A 16,780-nucleotide genomic window follows, 5' to 3' on the forward strand; every position below is an offset into this window, starting at 1 on the left:
ATTCCTTCACTTAAAGCACATAATAAATAGTCTTTCATACGATATCATTAATATATATATATATATATATAAATACAAGCTCGAGGGTACCTTGTGTCATAAAAAAAACATACTAACATCAGTGTAGATCCTACGATATAATTGATGACCCTTTGTGAAATGCTGCTTGGCCTTATAATGAAATTTGTGTTCTTGACCATCAATATTCTATAATCCTATACCACTCTACCAAGATCACCACCACGATGGGTAAGCTTCATGGAAAGTTTTTACTACAAACTAGTAATCCCCCCCCCCCCCCCCCCTTCTTATGAAGTAGTCACATACATGATGATATGATTATTTAGTTCCATATATCAATTTAAACCTTCTCATGGATGATAAATATCTATTCTACCTACATGACTGCTAGATCAATCATAAACAACATATATGGCCAACATGAAATTCCTTGCATGGATGGCTTGCCCATTACATGCACGTGCTTTGGTCATACCACCAATACAACTAATGTAAAGTGCGGTACCCAATTAGATAACAAGAAGGAATATGTTATAATTGCGTCATTTCTAGCAATGCAAAGAATGTGTAATCTATGTATTTGATAATGGTACTTAGCCTCATTATGTTGAACAAATAGATTCCCTTTACACACCAACAATTTCATTTGATGGCATGTCTTTTCTTGTTCATGCAAGAGATTAAATAATAAATAATAAATAATTCATGAGGAACATTCATTAGGCTTGAGATCATGAGTCCATTGGCTCATTATGTTATATGTATTTTGCACATACCATTGTATGTGCCATAATATTGCATATTTTTAGAAATATATATGTGACACAGAGTTGGGGAGATGTTTGAACACAAAAGATTCCTGGCAAGAAGCCATTGCGAGCCGTGTTTTGTGTGGCACACAATCATCACCGACAGACAGGTAAGAATGGAACACAAAAATTTAAACATGGGATTGATTTGTTTACATTCATTATACGATAGGCAATGAATGGAATGTACTCCGCCTTTCTCCCCCTTTTTTGTTTTGGAAACATTCGATAATGTATATGCACAGAGAGACAAATGACAGAAACGATGTAGCCGACTCTTCTACACATATGTATTTCTTCATTTCTCTCAGATATTTCCAGAATATGTGTATATAGTATGGCGATTAACTTAGACAAGACCCAAAAGGCCATCTATGGCACTGTCTGTTGCTTTGCTCCATGTTTTGAGTTTTATTTTCATTTAGAGGTGAATGAGATGTTGTCTTTTATTTATTTATCTTCAGGAATTTGTGGCTGGTCATATGTGACCGTCAGATAATTTTTTTTGGTGAACATTGAATTGAGTATTGATGAGGATTGGCGAGTGCCTGAACTTCAGAGATTGATAAATTCATTGATCTAGATCGATCCATCTATACACACATGTTTCTGATCATCAAGGGAAAAATAAATGTGATTTATCACTCAATCATTGATATTTCCTGCATCCATATACCAGACATAAATTAACCTTTCAGCATTTTTTGAAGTTATTGTGGTGTTTTCAACACAAAGGCATCCAGGAACCCTATTAGCAATTATTTGGTAGTTCATTTGAGCATTCATGAATAAAAGGGAGGGTATTCTTCAGTAGATGTTGAATCTTGTGATCGATGGACACGAATTCAAAACCCACCTGGCAATATTTGAACACGTACCCCCCCGGAATTTATTTTTGATCCAGAATTATAACATTGGAATACTTCTGTCACTGTTTCTTCTGCAAACAATGAGATGCTACCATGTTAACCCAATACCCGTTTTGCCAAGTTTTCCTCCAAACTGGTGAGACCCTGCCATGTCAAAGAATTCTTTTGCCAAGAATTCCGTCCAATCAGTGAGATAGTCTTGTGTTAGCACAACTCCCCTCTGCAGAGGCTCCTATCCACTGCTTGCAAAACTGAAAAGAGAGAAACAATTATGATCAGTTCTTGCAAAGCGAAGGGCAGGGGGAGCACAGCACTTCATGGGGCATTCATGGTGAACCCAATAGGAATGAATTGAAAAAAACGAACAATAAAAAGAGAGATGCGAGGGGGATTATATTTTTGGGGTTCTCTTCTTCTTCCCAGGAAATGAGTGGGTTGGTCTTAATAGGATATAGGTTTTTTTTTTCGAACTTACATCTGACATAGATGAATGATGTTAAGGGATGAAGGGCCCTCCTTGGCTAATCAAGGAGTGGAAGTGCTCATTTTGCATCATCATAGGGTGGATTTCTTTTGTATTACCATGCTGGAAACTTGTGAAGAGATTCAATATAGGGATTAAGGAACTTCCTTTGCTAATAGAGGAGTGAAAGTGCCAATTATCCTGTGATTCCCTTAGAGTACTTGCTTGGGCAGGAATTTCTTTCCTAGCATCATGTTGTCTTTATAGCAAAAAAACTTTAAGTAAATTCTTCGTTGTTAATATGAAGCTCATAACAAAAAAGTATCTGATTGCAAGTATGCATTTGGGCATGATTCCATTATTTGTGTTTGTTTTATCTTGCTTACGATCATACTAAAAATTTGATTAAGAGGGCGTTACTATTCGCGTTCCAATTAGTCTTGAGCTCTTTGTTCACTAATCCTCAATTTGTTAGAGGTCCAAGTTACGGTTTATGATAGAGGTGAATCGTCAAAAAGTCAACTTTGATGAACTGTTGAAATTAAGCCACTTCAACAAATCATTGAAATCGAGCCTCCTTTTGATGAGTCGTCAAAGTTAAGTTCCATTTGGATGAATTTTAGAAACTCAGTCACATCAATGATTCGTCGAAGAAGTCTTATTTTGATGAATTGTCCATAAGAGTGGAAACTACATGGGTGGAACAGACCAGGTGGACAAGAAAACGAGCCTATCCAAAGATTCATGCTATAATTGTGGATGAGAAGAGAAAAAGGATGGATGGCCAAGAGGACCTTCTGAAAAACATAAGATGAGGGATGAAACAAGAAGAAGAGAAGAGGTGAATGAGTCAATGAAAAAGGGAATTGCTGAAAGAAAGAAAGAAAGATATATTAACGACTTTTAAGAGGCCAAAATGGCCTATAAGACCAAATAAGAGATTACATCTTGAGTGTTGTCTCGTCTTTGAGAACAAATCAAAATAAAATAAATACTACACAGTAAATATAAAAGTAAATAAGATGAAAAGAGAAGAAATGAGGGAATCTGGTTTTTGGCACATGTGAGATTCTCAAGTTAGGTATAGCTTTTGTCTTCGAAAGATCTCTAGCATAGGTTGATCCAGAATGGAAATGTCTCTGAAGCGAGGGAAGCACCTACGATGGCGGGAGATAATGGCTTTTATTTGTTGATGACAAGGGTGTCAAGGTCTTGATCCATGGGGGCGGGGCCTACGTGCACGGCAAATTGCTATTGCCCGATCAATTGTAACCCCTTTGTTATGTCTTGGTCTGGAGCCCATTTGTGTATCCCGTGATGGACTTGTAGCATTAGTAGGAGTGATGGGGCTAAAGAAAGTTGCGATTGTTCTTTGTGGATGAGCTTGTGTGGCTGAATTCTTCAACAACTTTTCCCGATGTCTCTTGAGCTCTAGCAAGAAAAGTCCTAGGCATCGTTGGTCCTCATATTCCATTACCTTGCGTAGTGGGCCAAAGCCTTGTTTAAAGAGGCAATGGTATCTCCCTCTGATTTCATAAAAGACACTACAATGACAAACATAGTGTTCCTCATATTCCACTCCTTCATGACACAATTGGCAAATTCTCTCTTCTAGAGGTAGTCGTGTATATCTGCCTACCTTAATTTGTAGCTGATGTGATGAAGTTCTTAGCTGCCCTATCACATTACGCAACACATAGGATAGATGTATGTCCATATAAGGTGGCCTGATGACGAATCCATCCTCCAATGTCTGTAAGAAGTGCATCTTATAGTGGGCCATCTTTGTAACAAGTGGTATTTTGGGGCTGATCCATGTTATCTTGTTTTCCAAGTTAATAATATTAGTCCGGATCATTGTATTCTTTTCCACTTTGGTCATATTTAGGTGGGGACAGTCCAAGCTATATATTGGAACGGCGGTAGTGCATTTATACTCATGCCATGTGACTCGAACCATTGCTGCATTTCAGCATACCAACAATGAGTGTCTCCATTTTCAGCCAGTTGTTTTGATGACATAAGTGCCAACCTTGGGTACCTTCGTTTAGGTAGCTCCACAATGAGTGTCTCCATTTTCAGCCAGTTGTTTTGATGACATAAGTGCCAACCTTGGGTACCTTCGTTTAGGTAGCTCCCAAAGACGTTGGATAAATGTCACTAATCGGAACAATGCCTCGGTTATTATAGGTGCTGCTCCCATCTCTGCCCGGATTATATTACGGGGCACCAATGCTTTGCTCCTTATCATGCAAGCAATCATTGACACTAAATGTCTCTCTAAATCTTTCCAATGATTTGCCATGTTAAGACTCAGTCCCCATGTTTGTACTCCATAGAGAAGAGTTGGAATAGAGGAAGTTGGGCCAATGTAGAAGTCGTGGTCAGCCATATAAAAAACCGGGCACACAAGAATGGTATTAGAGGAAAGGATGCTTGATGATTGTGTTGAGTTTATGTTAAGGAAGGTCCTGAGGATAGTGAAGAAAGAATTTCTTGAGTTCATTATTGATTTCATGAAGACAAAGAGGCAATTGATGGATGAGGATGGTGAGAAACTGATGAGCGATTCCACAAATGTGATTTTCATGGAAGGGCGAAGATTGAAGATGCATTTGTAAATAACCATTTCAGTCGTTGAGCTATGACAGAAACCCTGTTGAAGATTGGGGTTAAAGAACTAGTGGTAGCTTTGATCATGGTGTGGAAATTAACTTGATGTCTAAGAGTTCTACACAAAGGGTAGATGGCCAATCAACTCTGACCATGGTGGAAGATCTGGATGGCAACAAAGTCTATAAAAGATTTATACGGTGCTCGCCCAAACATGGAAGTGACAATCAGGGTTGTGGAGATAAATCAACACTTCTTTGTCCAAGACTCAACATCTCGTCTGGTGATCCTAGGGGTTCTTGGGGAGTATCTCATTCCTTGTTTGTACTCAGCTCATAATAATTAGGTATCTAATTGCAATGTTTTATTTGGTCTTGGTTCAGTTATTTATGTTTGTATTATCTTGTTCACCTTCATAGTAGCATTTGTGCTTGGTGTTGTCTTTCATACCACTGTCCACATTCCAGTTAATCTTGAACTCTCTGTCACTACTTTGATTTGTTGACGTCCATGTTGTGTTTTATGAGTTAAGTCATGACAAAGGGGATTCATTAAAAAGCCTACCTTGAAGATTTGTTGAAACCACGCCATTTTGATGAATCATTGAAATTACACCTTTTAACGAGTCGTCAAAGTTCAGTCCTATTTGGACAAATCATGAAATCAAGTCCAACTTTCAGGAATTGTTTAATTGTTGAAGTTAAATTCCATTTTGGACAAATTGTTGAAATTAAGTCTTATATCGATGAATCCTCGAAATGCAAACAATGAACCCTCCAGAACATTTGATAATGGGATTTAGAAGCAACGTTTGACTCAACCATACACTTTCTCCTGGTTCAAAATCCGTGTGTTTCTGCCTCACTTTTACTCACACCCATGCATTCCTGTGACACCAGCCTTAGGTTTCTAGAAAATAGTGGTAATTCACACTACAAAGGTCAACTTCACATATATATTTATTTCTCAGGGTCATTGTGGATAAGTCACAAGTTACATTGCTAAACCATATCTTCCATTACAATTGCTTACATTTTCTCCTAGTTATGTTTAGGTTTAGAAACTATGTTATAATATGCAGAAAACATCCTTAATGTAGAATTTTAAAATTTGTCTCTCAATGATACATCCTTATTTAAGGTTTGCCTTGATATTGAAGCAGGAGTTAAACTAGTTAATGAATCGATTATGTTGCCAAGTAGAAGGAGAAGAAATGGTGGCAGGATGCAGAGACGATTTCGGGTTTCTTTTGATCGCCTTTCCAGTCTTTTGTAAGTAATTTGGAGAAATGAAAGGAAAATGTTCTTGAATTATTGAAATCTTGTTCCTAATTGGTTTATGCATATATTTCCAGATATATGTCATGGGAAACTGAATTTTTCAACAACTTCCTTTTCAATTGGGGTGTACGGTACTCAAGGTTGGAACTTGGAACCTTAAGATGTGTAATGTAGTTTATCTATACATATCTAGGCATATGTATATCTCTCTCTGTGTGTATGTTTATATAAGGTGAATAACTGGCATATTATCAGTTTATCAGCCCATAAACATAGCCATTTCAAGACATCAGTGAAAAACAGACCTGCCTTTCTGAAATAATTATAAGCAAACTAAAATGTGATATGTATACTGTCAAAATTGAATATTTAGGTTGTCCTGATAAATGATAATGATCATGCTATAGATCCTATAACAACAATCCAAAATGTTAAAATCCTCATTGACAAAGCCCTCGGGTGTCTAGAAGTAAAACGTTTGAGGAGGTTTTTATTTGTTGTTTTGGCTGGAGTTCTTGGTGGTTCATCACAGATAACATAAGATCACATCAGAACATGTTATTTGAAAGTTAGGGGGCAATGCAGCATTAATGTTGTGAACAGAAATTTCAGGTGCCTTTAGTATCTTGTCTTAAAATGGTATATAAAACCTTTAGAAATAACCGATTTGAGGTTTCAATGATTATTTTGGATGAATGTTGTGATAAGTTGATTTCATATTTTAGGTCATGCTCTTCCCAGAAAGAGAGAGTAGAGTCTTTTCTTGCAACTTGTTTTTTTCTTGGATTTCATATATGTGAACTAAATATATTAACGCTCTATTTTACAGTTCCCTTTGATTGGGGGGAACACCTTGTACAAGCCTTAAACCATTTAGCATAAGCGAACATCTTGTGATAAATTGTACCTTACTTAGCCTCTGTATATATACAACAGGATTCATGTGATGCGTGTAATGTGTTTTCATACAGGTATCTGAAACCTTGGTTTGGTATTGGGATTGGATTTGGTTTGATATCCATGACCTTATCAGTGTTTGTAGTAAGTGTTTTCTTGAATATTTCTGTCCTTCCTTTCATTTGAAGACCTACTATTTTCATATGTATGGGATGTGAGACATATACCTTGGTTGACTCTTATTTATTTTTGTCACTGTTCAGATGCTTTCACAGGTGCCTAATTTATCTTCTAAATTAGGTGGTGGTCAAGCTACAGATGGGTATATTAAAGACAAGCAAACTGTGACATTGGTGGTGAGGAATTTTATCATACGCTTTTTAAGATTCTTGATTCTATGAATATTTCTTATTACATGTTTGAAAGAGTGACCTTGGTCAAAATACCTATTCCATGCTTTTCTTTGAGAAATTGGTTTGCCTTTTTGTTTCATGTATATACCATGATCAAACTCACAGTGTGGGCTTCAATTGTTTCTTCTGTGCTTATTAAAGGTTCCAGGAGTCAATGTGCCTTGGAGTGACCTTCCTTATATGATATTGGCAACTGCATTTGCCGTGGGATTTCATGAACTTGGCCATGCACTTGCTGCTGCAAGGTTTAGCTCTTACATTTACTCTAGATAGCGAGTATACCTCATTTAGTAGATAGTGAAATCTTTAAAACTTCTGATTTAAAATGGTTTTTATATTCAGTTTGTTTGGTTTTTTGGGGGCCTCTTATGGATTCTTTTTCAGGTTTGTGATGCATTAATTTAAACAGTGAGGCTGTATGCATTGAGCACGTGGCAATATTTCTAGCATGCTTAGTTCCTGGAGCTTTTGTGGCATTAAACGAAGACGGTGTAGAGCAACTAAGCCCTATTCAAGCTCTCCGAATCTACTCGGCAGGAATCTGGCAAAATATTCTTGTAAAAGAATTTTTTATTTCATATTATATACATGCACACACACACACACACACACACACACATATGAAAAAAACATCAACTTGTATAAGGCCATTTCTATTGTAAAACTTGGTGTTCGGCATCCTTGCAGTTATGTTCCATCTGTCATCTGTTTATGTTGCTGCTTCCTTTGCTGCTTTTCCCATTTTATCTTCATTGTGAAAGCCCAATGGTAACGGAGCACAACAGTTGTATATAGATGAGAATTCTATACCCATTATTGGAAGTTCAATCTTTTTAGAATTTGGATATACATATTCAAAGATCATCTCTAACATATTCTTACAAATTTACAGTTTTTTTATGAAGGTATTTAGCATTCATTCAAACTCACCTTTGAAGGGATATCTCAAACCTGGAGACTCGATTCTTGAGGCAAGAGGAGTTAAAGTGCACAGTATAGTTGATTGGGTTGAGCTTTTGCATTTCCATGATCTAAAGGATTCATCCTCAACAGATGACACATCTCAATTAAACAAACTTATTAAGGGTTTGCCACCTGGACCACCTAATTACATTTCAACAGAAGGTTATTGTGTTCCTCGAAAACGTCTTACAATGCAGGGAAACATGATACATGATCCGATTTGCTTAAATGATACTCTTTTGTTTTATCAAATTTCTACGGAGTCGATCGGCTTGAATTTATCGCAACGAATATTCTGCTTAAAAGCAACTGATTTATTTGAACAACAGGCGTGCAGCATTGAGAAATCTACATGTTTGGATGTAAGTCACCATTGATTAACTATGTAGCATTGTTTTGAATTAGAAAGAAATAAAGGAAGCTATATTAACATCTTTTAAGAGACCAAACTGACTAATAAGACCAAACAAAAGGTAACATCTGGCAATGTTTTCTCGATTTTGAGGTCAACAGACCAAAATAAACACAACTACATATTTCTAAGAATTTAAGATTCTAAACATTGATGGATTGAAACGATTGTCTCTGAACAATCTCCAACATCTGCTCAAGATGAGAGATCTCTAAAGCGAGGGAAGCACCTTTGATGAGAAAAGAAAGAAAGAAAGATATATTAACGTCTTTTAAGAGGCCAAAATGGCTATAAGACCAAACAAGAGATTACATGTCAAATGTTATCTCGTCTTTGAGAACAACAAATCAAAATAAAATAAATGTTACTAAGTAAACATAAAAGTAAATAAGATCAAAAGAGACCGAAGAATCTTGTTAGCAGTACATGTAAGATTCTCAACTTTGTCTTTGAAAGATTTCTAACATAGGTCAATCCAGAATTGAGAGGTCTCCAAAGTGAGGGAAGCACCTGTGATGGCAGGAGATAATGGCCTTTATTTGTTGATGACAATGGTGGTGAGATCATGGTCAATGGGGCTGGGGCCTACATGCACGACAAATTGCTATTGCCTGATCTATTGCAACCCCTTTGTTATGTCCTGGTTGGGAACCCATTTCTGTAGTCCTTGATTGACTTGTTGCATTAGGAGTGATGGGGCTAAAGAAAGTTGTGATTGTTCTTTGTGGATGAGCTTGTGTGGACATACTATTTTCCTTCAACACATTTTCCCCATGTCTCTTGAGTTCTAGCAAGAAAAGTCCTAGGTACCGTTGGTCCTCATATTCCATTACCTTGCATAGTGGGCCAAAGCCTTGTTGAAAGAGCCAGTGGTATCTCCCTCTTATTTCATAAAAGACACTACAATGAAAAACATAGTGTTCTTCCGATTCCACTCAATGACACAATTGGCAAATTCTTTCTCCTAGAGGTATTCGTGCATATTTACCTAACTCAATCTCTAATTCATGTGATGAAGTTCACAACTGCCCTATCACACTGCACGGTGCATAGGATGGATGTATGTGCATATGGGATGGCCTGATGTATGTCCATCCTCCGATGTGTGTAAAAAGATGTGTTGTAGTGGGCCATCTTTGTACCAAGTGATATTTTGGCTGATCCATGTTATCTTGTTTTCTAAGTTAATAATATCAGTTCGGATCACTCTATTCTTTTCCACTTTGGTCATGTCTATATGGGGACAGTCCAAGCTATATTAGAATGGGGCTAGTGCATTTATGCTTATGCCATGTGACTCAAACCATTGCCACATTTGAGCATAACTGGTTGTCTTGAGGACATAAGTGCTAACTTTGAGTACCTTCCTTTAGGGAGCTCCCAAAGGCATTGGATACATGTCACTGATTGGAATAATGCCTCGGTGATTATAGGGGCTTATCCCATCTCTGCCAGAATTATATCATGGGGCATTGATTGCTTTGCTCCCTATCATGCAGGTAATCATTGCACTAAAGGTCTCTCTAAATCTTTCCATTAACTTGCCTTGTTCAGACTTTGTACCCACGTTTCACAATCCATAGAGTAGAGTTGGTGTCACAAGTGTATCAAATAGCCACAATTTAGTTTGTAACTCTTGGAACTGCAAATCGGCATATTGTCTTTTGAGAGCAACAAGGGTTGCATATCCACGTGAAAGTCAAGCACAAGCAGCCTTCGGTAAGGAGAATCAAGGCCCTGTAAATATTACTCCCACATATGTGTAGGGGTGTGTGTATGCCACCTTTTCCTCTCCCAAGCAGAATTCTGGTTCTCATCTTGTTACCCATGCTTGAGTGGTGTTAAACACCAACACTTTAGTTATATCCATGTTTATTGGCAAACCTTTGTCCGTATAAAATAGTTTTAAGGCATTTTGATGTCTTTGTAGCAAGAAAAGTGCCAAGTACTGTTAGTCTTTGTATTCCATTACCTCTCGTGGTGTTTCAAAGGCCTGTTTGAAGAGGCAATTGTACCTCCTTTTTTTCATAAAAAACACCTTAGTGGTGGATATAGTGGTCTTCTGAATCCATCCCTGATGGCACAATGGTCATATCTGTTCTCCCATAGGTTTACTTGCATATTTGCCTATCTCAACTTTTAGTCAATGTGAAGTGGTTTTGAGCTGCCCTATCACACATTGGAGTGCATGAGATAGATGTGTATCCATATAAGAACTGGCAAGAAATCCATCCCGCAACACATGTAGAAAGAGTGCTTTCTAGTGGGCCATCTTCCTATGAAGAGATATTGTGCTGATCCATGTTTTTTGATATTCCAATTTAATGTTATCAGCTGGGATCACTCTATGCTTCACCCACACTCCCAAGTTCCATTTCGAGTTCCAAGCCCTCCAAATGGCTGATAATGCTTTCCATTTGTCCCACGTCTTCCATTGATATTTTGCCAACTCCAAGCTTGTCTGTGTTTATCCATAATCCACCTCCCATCTCAAGCATGCTGCCCATGCTTCGAAGTTCCCAACCTGTATTCCATCTTTGTGATGTTCCCAAGCCCCAATAAACTCCAAGTTGCCCTTGGGGCCCCACCCCCTCCCTGCCCCTCCATGACTTCTCTGGTGCCCTTGTCCCAATAAAGCCATTCTTTTTCGTGTTAGTCATGTTCAGTTGTGTCCAGTCCAAGCAAGCTATATTGGAGTGGGGCGAGTGTGTTTATATTAATGGCAACAATTATTGTCTCCATTTTTATCCAAATATTATGACCCAAGTGCCAATCTTGAGTACCTTTGCTTAGGAGTCCCCAAATCTATTGGATACTGGTCACAGATCGGAATAATGCCTCAGTCACTATTGGGGCTGCTCCCATCTCATGCAGATTATATCGTGGGGCAGCAATATTTGCTCCTTATCATGCAGGCAATCATTGAGGCTAAAGGTCTCTTTACTGTCCAGTTTTGAGCCTAATGAAAGCTTAGTCTCCAGATTTCTTTTGTGTAGAAAGAGAAAGATACATTAACGTCTTTTTTAAAGGCTAAAATGCCCTATATGACCAAACAACAGATTACATCTTAAAATATTGTTTTGTATTTGAGAACAAACCAAAATAAATGCAAACTAAAGAATCCCATTGTCCATACAGGTAAGATTCTCGCATAAAACGAAACATAGGTCTTCAAAAGATATCTTGCATAGGTCGATCTAGAATGGAGAGATCTCCGAAGCGAGGGAAGCACTTGTGATGGTGGAAGATAATGGCCTAAAGAAAGTTGTGATTGCTCTATGTCAATGAGCCTGTGTCATTCTATTGTCGTCCTTCAATAACATTTCCCTTTGTCTCTTGAGTCTAGCAAGAACAACCTGATATTCCATTACCTTGTATAGTGGGCCAAAGTCTGGTTAAAGAGGTAATGATACCCCCCTCTTATTTCATAACAAATAGTACAGTGACATTCTGTTCTTTAGATTCCACTCCTGATGACACAATTGGCAAAATCGTTCTTCCAAGGTGTGCATGCATCAACCTCTAACTGATGTGAAGAGGTTCACAGATGTCATAGCACACTACGCAGCCCATGGAATAGATCTATGCCCATATAAGAGGGCCCCACAATAAATCCTTCCAAGCTATATTTGAATGGGGGTATTGCAATTCTGCTTATGCCATGTGCCTTGACCCCTTGTTGTGTTTCAGCATACCAACAATGATTAGTTCTGTGTTTAGCTAGTTGTTTTGATGGCATAAGTGCCAACCTTGAGTACTTTCATTTAGGGAGCTCCCATAGCCATTGGATACCGGTCACTGATCAGAAAAATGCCTTGGTGATTATTCAGGCTGTGCCCATCTCTGCCAAAATTATATCATGGGATACTGATACTTTGCTCCTTATCACGTGGGCAATAATTAAGACTAAAGGTCTCGCCAAATCTACGTCCTTCTGCACAAGATGCACTCTATCATGTAGCTTCGTTTTGTATAACACAGCCACTCCTCCCAAACCTCTAGTGCTTACCGGTGTCCGAGGTTGGGGACGACATATTGACTCCCATTCTATATTAAAGACCAAACAAGAGATTATATTCTAAGTGTTGTCTTGTCTTTGAGAACAACACATCAAAATAAATAAATGTTATCAATTAAAAAAAGTAAACAAGATAAAAAGAGACTAAAGCATCTTGTTACCGGTACATATAAGTTTCTCAAATAAAATGTATTATAATTTTCCTCTTCATTTTCGGATATCCAATATGACCTATGTGACAAAAATTATAATATTTTCAGGTAATACATTTCAAAGTGAATTGTGAATCTTGATGTTCAAGAACTTTGCTAATAAACATTGCAATTAAGAGTGCACACTCTTTAACTATGGGAGAAATTCGTATGAGTACTGGGTTTGGTCAATGATGTGTTGGAAGCATAGTCGAATGTGATCAAAGGCAAAGCATTGGTTCAAAGTGTGATACCCAGACTACCAAACTTGTTTAGGGCAAAGTGTGCATGGTCAGTCAACTATTCTCATCACTTGTGCCCCAATACCCCGTCTCACATCATAGTGAGTGTGACCTAAGTCGTACGGAAGTAATGGCTTCAAATGACAGGCAATGGAAAGGGTGCTTACATATATTGATGTGTGCAATCTCCCTGTGCGGTGAAGAACTTAGTTTTGTAGTTAGGTGCAACATATGTAGTATAATGTGTGAAGCGTGAGCCTCCGGATTTTTCCCATGTCATGATACATTGGTGTTGCAAAAAGGCCTCATTCACAAAGGAATTGATTGATTCATCATGAAGCAAATGTGTTGCTTCTCATCTTCCAAACCATTTTTCAATGTCTTGCAGCCAACCTGAACACAAAATTTTGCTTTTGTGTCTCTTGGATCTTTTTGCTTGTTTCCCATGTGATTCTAGGGAATCCAATGTGAGGAACTTTTTTGAACCTTAAGCATATATTCGACAACCCTGTCTATAGTCATGATCTTCCAAACCATTCTTCAATGTCTTGCAGCCAACCCGAACACAAAATTTTGCTTTTGTGTCTCTTGGATCTTTTTGCTTGTTTCCCATGTGATTCTAGGGAATCCGATGTGAGGAACTTTTTTGAACCTTAAGCATATATTCGACAACCCTGTCTATAGTCATGATCTCAATGGGAAGTGATATTGTTTTAAAAAAGTAGGAGGGTGTAAGCGTTTGTTTCTTCACTTGGAGAAACTTCATAAGGAAATGCTTTTGGACATTTTCAAACTCTTTACAAGTGAACTTAGGGATGTTACTGCCTCATACTTCCACCCCATAAAGAAGCACTGGTTTCACCTGAGTGTCAAAAGTAGTTAGCTCTCAACACTTAATTTGGTCAATGATCCCAGAGATAGATAGATGTTTTTTTTAATGTCCATGGAAACTGATTAAGATCTATGAGAGAGATTTTATTATCTTCTTCAAAGGTCAAATATGACCTATGTATGAGTGTAATATTTTCACATAATACATGAGAGAAAGAAAGAAAATATTAATGTCTTTTAAGATACCAAACAAGAGATTACATCTGAAGTGTTGTCTCATCTTTGAGAACAACAAATCAAAATAAAATAAATATTACTTAGTAAATATAAAAGTAAATAAGATAAAAGAGAGGAAAGAATCTGGTTCTCGGAACATGTGAGATTCTCAAGTTAGATACATTATAAATTTTGTCTTCAAAAGATCTCTAGCATAGTTAGAGAGAGAGAGACAATTTATATTCATTTTATTTTACAGCAGAACCGGTCATGTGTATCACCAATACTGAGTCAGGGAGAAGCATTAATTGACATAAAATTCAAGCGTTTGGCTTCAGAATGTGAGGCGACAAATGCTTCTTGTCATCAAAGCCTCATATATATTGGAGAACCCAAGGCTCTCTTTTATTCTCTGAAACTGACTGAATATAGGCCACGACAACTATATTCCGATTTCATTCTTTTATCTTTGTTTCAAAGCTTTCCAGATGTTGTCATGCGGCTACTTACATACACTTTTTCAATATCAGCAGCTATGGTGCTCTTGAATAGTGCTCCGGTATAGTCTTATTTATCTTTCATCTTCACTTACAGTAATGTGGTATGTCATGGTTGGTCCATCTACATGAAGAGTCAATTGTTTGTTGTGTTTGGGGTTTAGTGTTTCATTGTTGTATCCCAGGCTTTCTTATTGTTTAAGGGTTTCATCGATGAAAATGCCATTTTCGTTCATTTTTGCTTGCAAACTAATGTAGCTCATGCCAGTTCTTTCATCTAGTTGGGAAATTGATTGTTTTGTGTTTAGGATTTTAGGGATTAAGATATCATCAATGGTGATAATATAGTCACATCTACTTTGTTTTGGATGTCTTCATGAATGCAAATTTTTTGTTCTCATCTTTGCTTACAATAACATTGCTTGTGACCAGGTATTTTACCTAGATGGGGAGTCCATGGTTCGAGCATGGATCCAAATATCGTTCACATTCTGCAATATCTATATTCACCCGAACAAACAAAAGAAGATAATTCATATCTCTTTGATCATTGGTAGTATTGTGTGCGCTCTTTTCCTCGCATCTGGTGTTATCAACATGGTTTTATGATAATTGATCGTTGTGATCCTGGAAAAACCCCAATCATTATTACGTTTCTAATGCTAAATAATCCAGTAACCCCTCCCATGAGGGTGATTGAGATTTTGGATGGAAACAATTCACCATGTCTTAATAGTTTCCTCTTTAGTTGAAAACTTTCCTTGAAAGTAAATCTTGTGGTGCATCATCTGTGTTCAATGGCAAGGCACAATCCAGAGTGTTTATTGGTTCCTGAGTAAAGCCTGTAATGTAACATTGAGTGACATTGATCAGGTTTTCTTGTTTGTCCTTAGTTACCATGTGGTTCACCAATTAACCTAAGGCCCAGTTTTGTAAAGTATAAGCAAATTTATTACTCTTACTATTAACAATTTTATTATTCTTATCACCAAAGCAATTGATTCAACAATCTTTTCATTGATGTTTCAATTCATAATTGGTAATGCTCTAATTCAAATTTATCTCAAAATCATTGCATTGTCTCTTTTGTGAGCCTTCCAATTATTTTTTGATGTGCAACTGATAAACAAAATGTTCAAATATAGATCATTGCTATATGACATTTTGCAAGATCTTTGGTAATGGAGTTTAGCAAAAGAGACCTCACATATTTCTAATGTGTTGAAATTGTCTTGCACTTGAATGATCCTTTGGAAATCTGGGAATCTAGCACGCTAGTGGAGGAGATTTAGACCCTTATATACAGATTAAGAGTATACTTTGAGATTATATTCCTTTAATCGTAGTAAATTGTTGGCTTGCCTTATAGTGCTACCTATGCTTACCTCCTAGTTTTTGTTATTTTGAAATTAATCGTAGTTTGACTTTTACTATATGATGCACTTTGATGGACGGATAACCTTAAGTCTCATGGCTACTTGTCTTGCTTTTCTTGCAACCAAATTTGAATAGAGTCATGCCAAATCAGCATGGTGTTTTGCGAAATTTGAAAATCTGAAACAAGAAGTGTTCCTAAACTAACCAAAGACAACTGAAAGCTAACTTTGGGCCAAGGGAACAATGTTGGGGGACACAACATATCGTACATATGTGCGTATCTATAATATATGGAGACGTAATGAATAAATAATATGAAATGAATAGAGGAGAAACCACATCGGAGAAGGGTAAGCCTGAAGATTACACCAAAATCCATGGGGGGGGGCATTTTCTGCAATTCTAATTTCTTCCTTCCTTCTCTTCTTTTCCATTCTTTCTCTCTCTCTCTCTCTCTCTCTCTCTCAAGAATGATCTTTTTGACACTTTGGTGACCCCGGTTCTTCTCTATGGGGTGGAAGTATGGGGCGGTAGCATCCCTAAATCTACGTGGAAAGAGTTTGAAAATATCCAAAAACATTTACTGACAAAGTTTCTACAAGTAAAGAAACAAATACCCTACACCCTCCTCCCTGAGACGGGATCGCTTCCCATTGAAATCATGGCCA

General features: G+C 37.4%; 1 protein-coding gene and 1 pseudogene across 7 annotated transcripts; one reads left to right on the forward strand and one right to left on the reverse strand.

Moving 5' to 3' along the window:
• Positions 1-851: 851 nt before the first annotated feature.
• LOC147865159 (Peptidase M50 family protein) lies at positions 852-15,728 on the forward strand. Of its 7 annotated transcripts, none has more exons than XM_087317911.1 (12): positions 852-939; positions 5,936-6,046; positions 6,130-6,195; positions 7,027-7,096; positions 7,216-7,308; positions 7,507-7,610; positions 7,775-7,922; positions 8,053-8,133; positions 8,271-8,690; positions 14,501-14,579; positions 14,727-14,797; positions 15,168-15,728. In XM_087317911.1, exons 1-12 carry the CDS (start codon positions 860-862, stop codon positions 15,342-15,344), a joined length of 1,500 nt encoding a protein of 499 aa, XP_087174037.1. In that variant the 5' UTR covers positions 852-859; the 3' UTR covers positions 15,345-15,728. The 7 variants fall into 7 exon arrangements, with proteins under 7 accessions (XP_087174037.1, XP_087174038.1, XP_087174036.1 ...); XM_087317910.1 differs by having other exon boundaries at positions 855-939; positions 14,498-14,579; XM_087317915.1 differs by having other exon boundaries at positions 855-939; positions 14,498-14,579; positions 14,719-14,797; positions 15,168-15,307.
• Positions 3,232-4,477, reverse strand: LOC147865160 (uncharacterized; annotated as a pseudogene).
• Positions 15,729-16,780: the final 1,052 nt, after the last annotated feature.

Source organism: Azolla caroliniana, unplaced genomic scaffold (genome assembly GCF_043228905.1).
Source record: "Azolla caroliniana isolate FFs.n. ecotype wild unplaced genomic scaffold, voAzoCaro1.0.p SCAF_4, whole genome shotgun sequence".
Lineage (NCBI taxonomy): Eukaryota > Viridiplantae > Streptophyta > Polypodiopsida > Salviniales > Salviniaceae > Azolla > Azolla caroliniana.

Coding starts and splice junctions, on each gene's coding strand:
- LOC147865159 (XM_087317908.1), top strand. CDS start 860: ATGTTTGAACACAAAAGATTCCTGGCAAGAAGCCATTGCGAGCCGTGT. Junction 7,097..7,215: donor TGACCTTATCAGTGTTTGTA/GTAAGTGTTTTC, acceptor GTCACTGTTCAG/ATGCTTTCACAGGTGCCTAA. Junction 8,691..14,500: donor AGAAATCTACATGTTTGGAT/GTAAGTCACCAT, acceptor ATTTTACAGCAG/AACCGGTCATGTGTATCACC.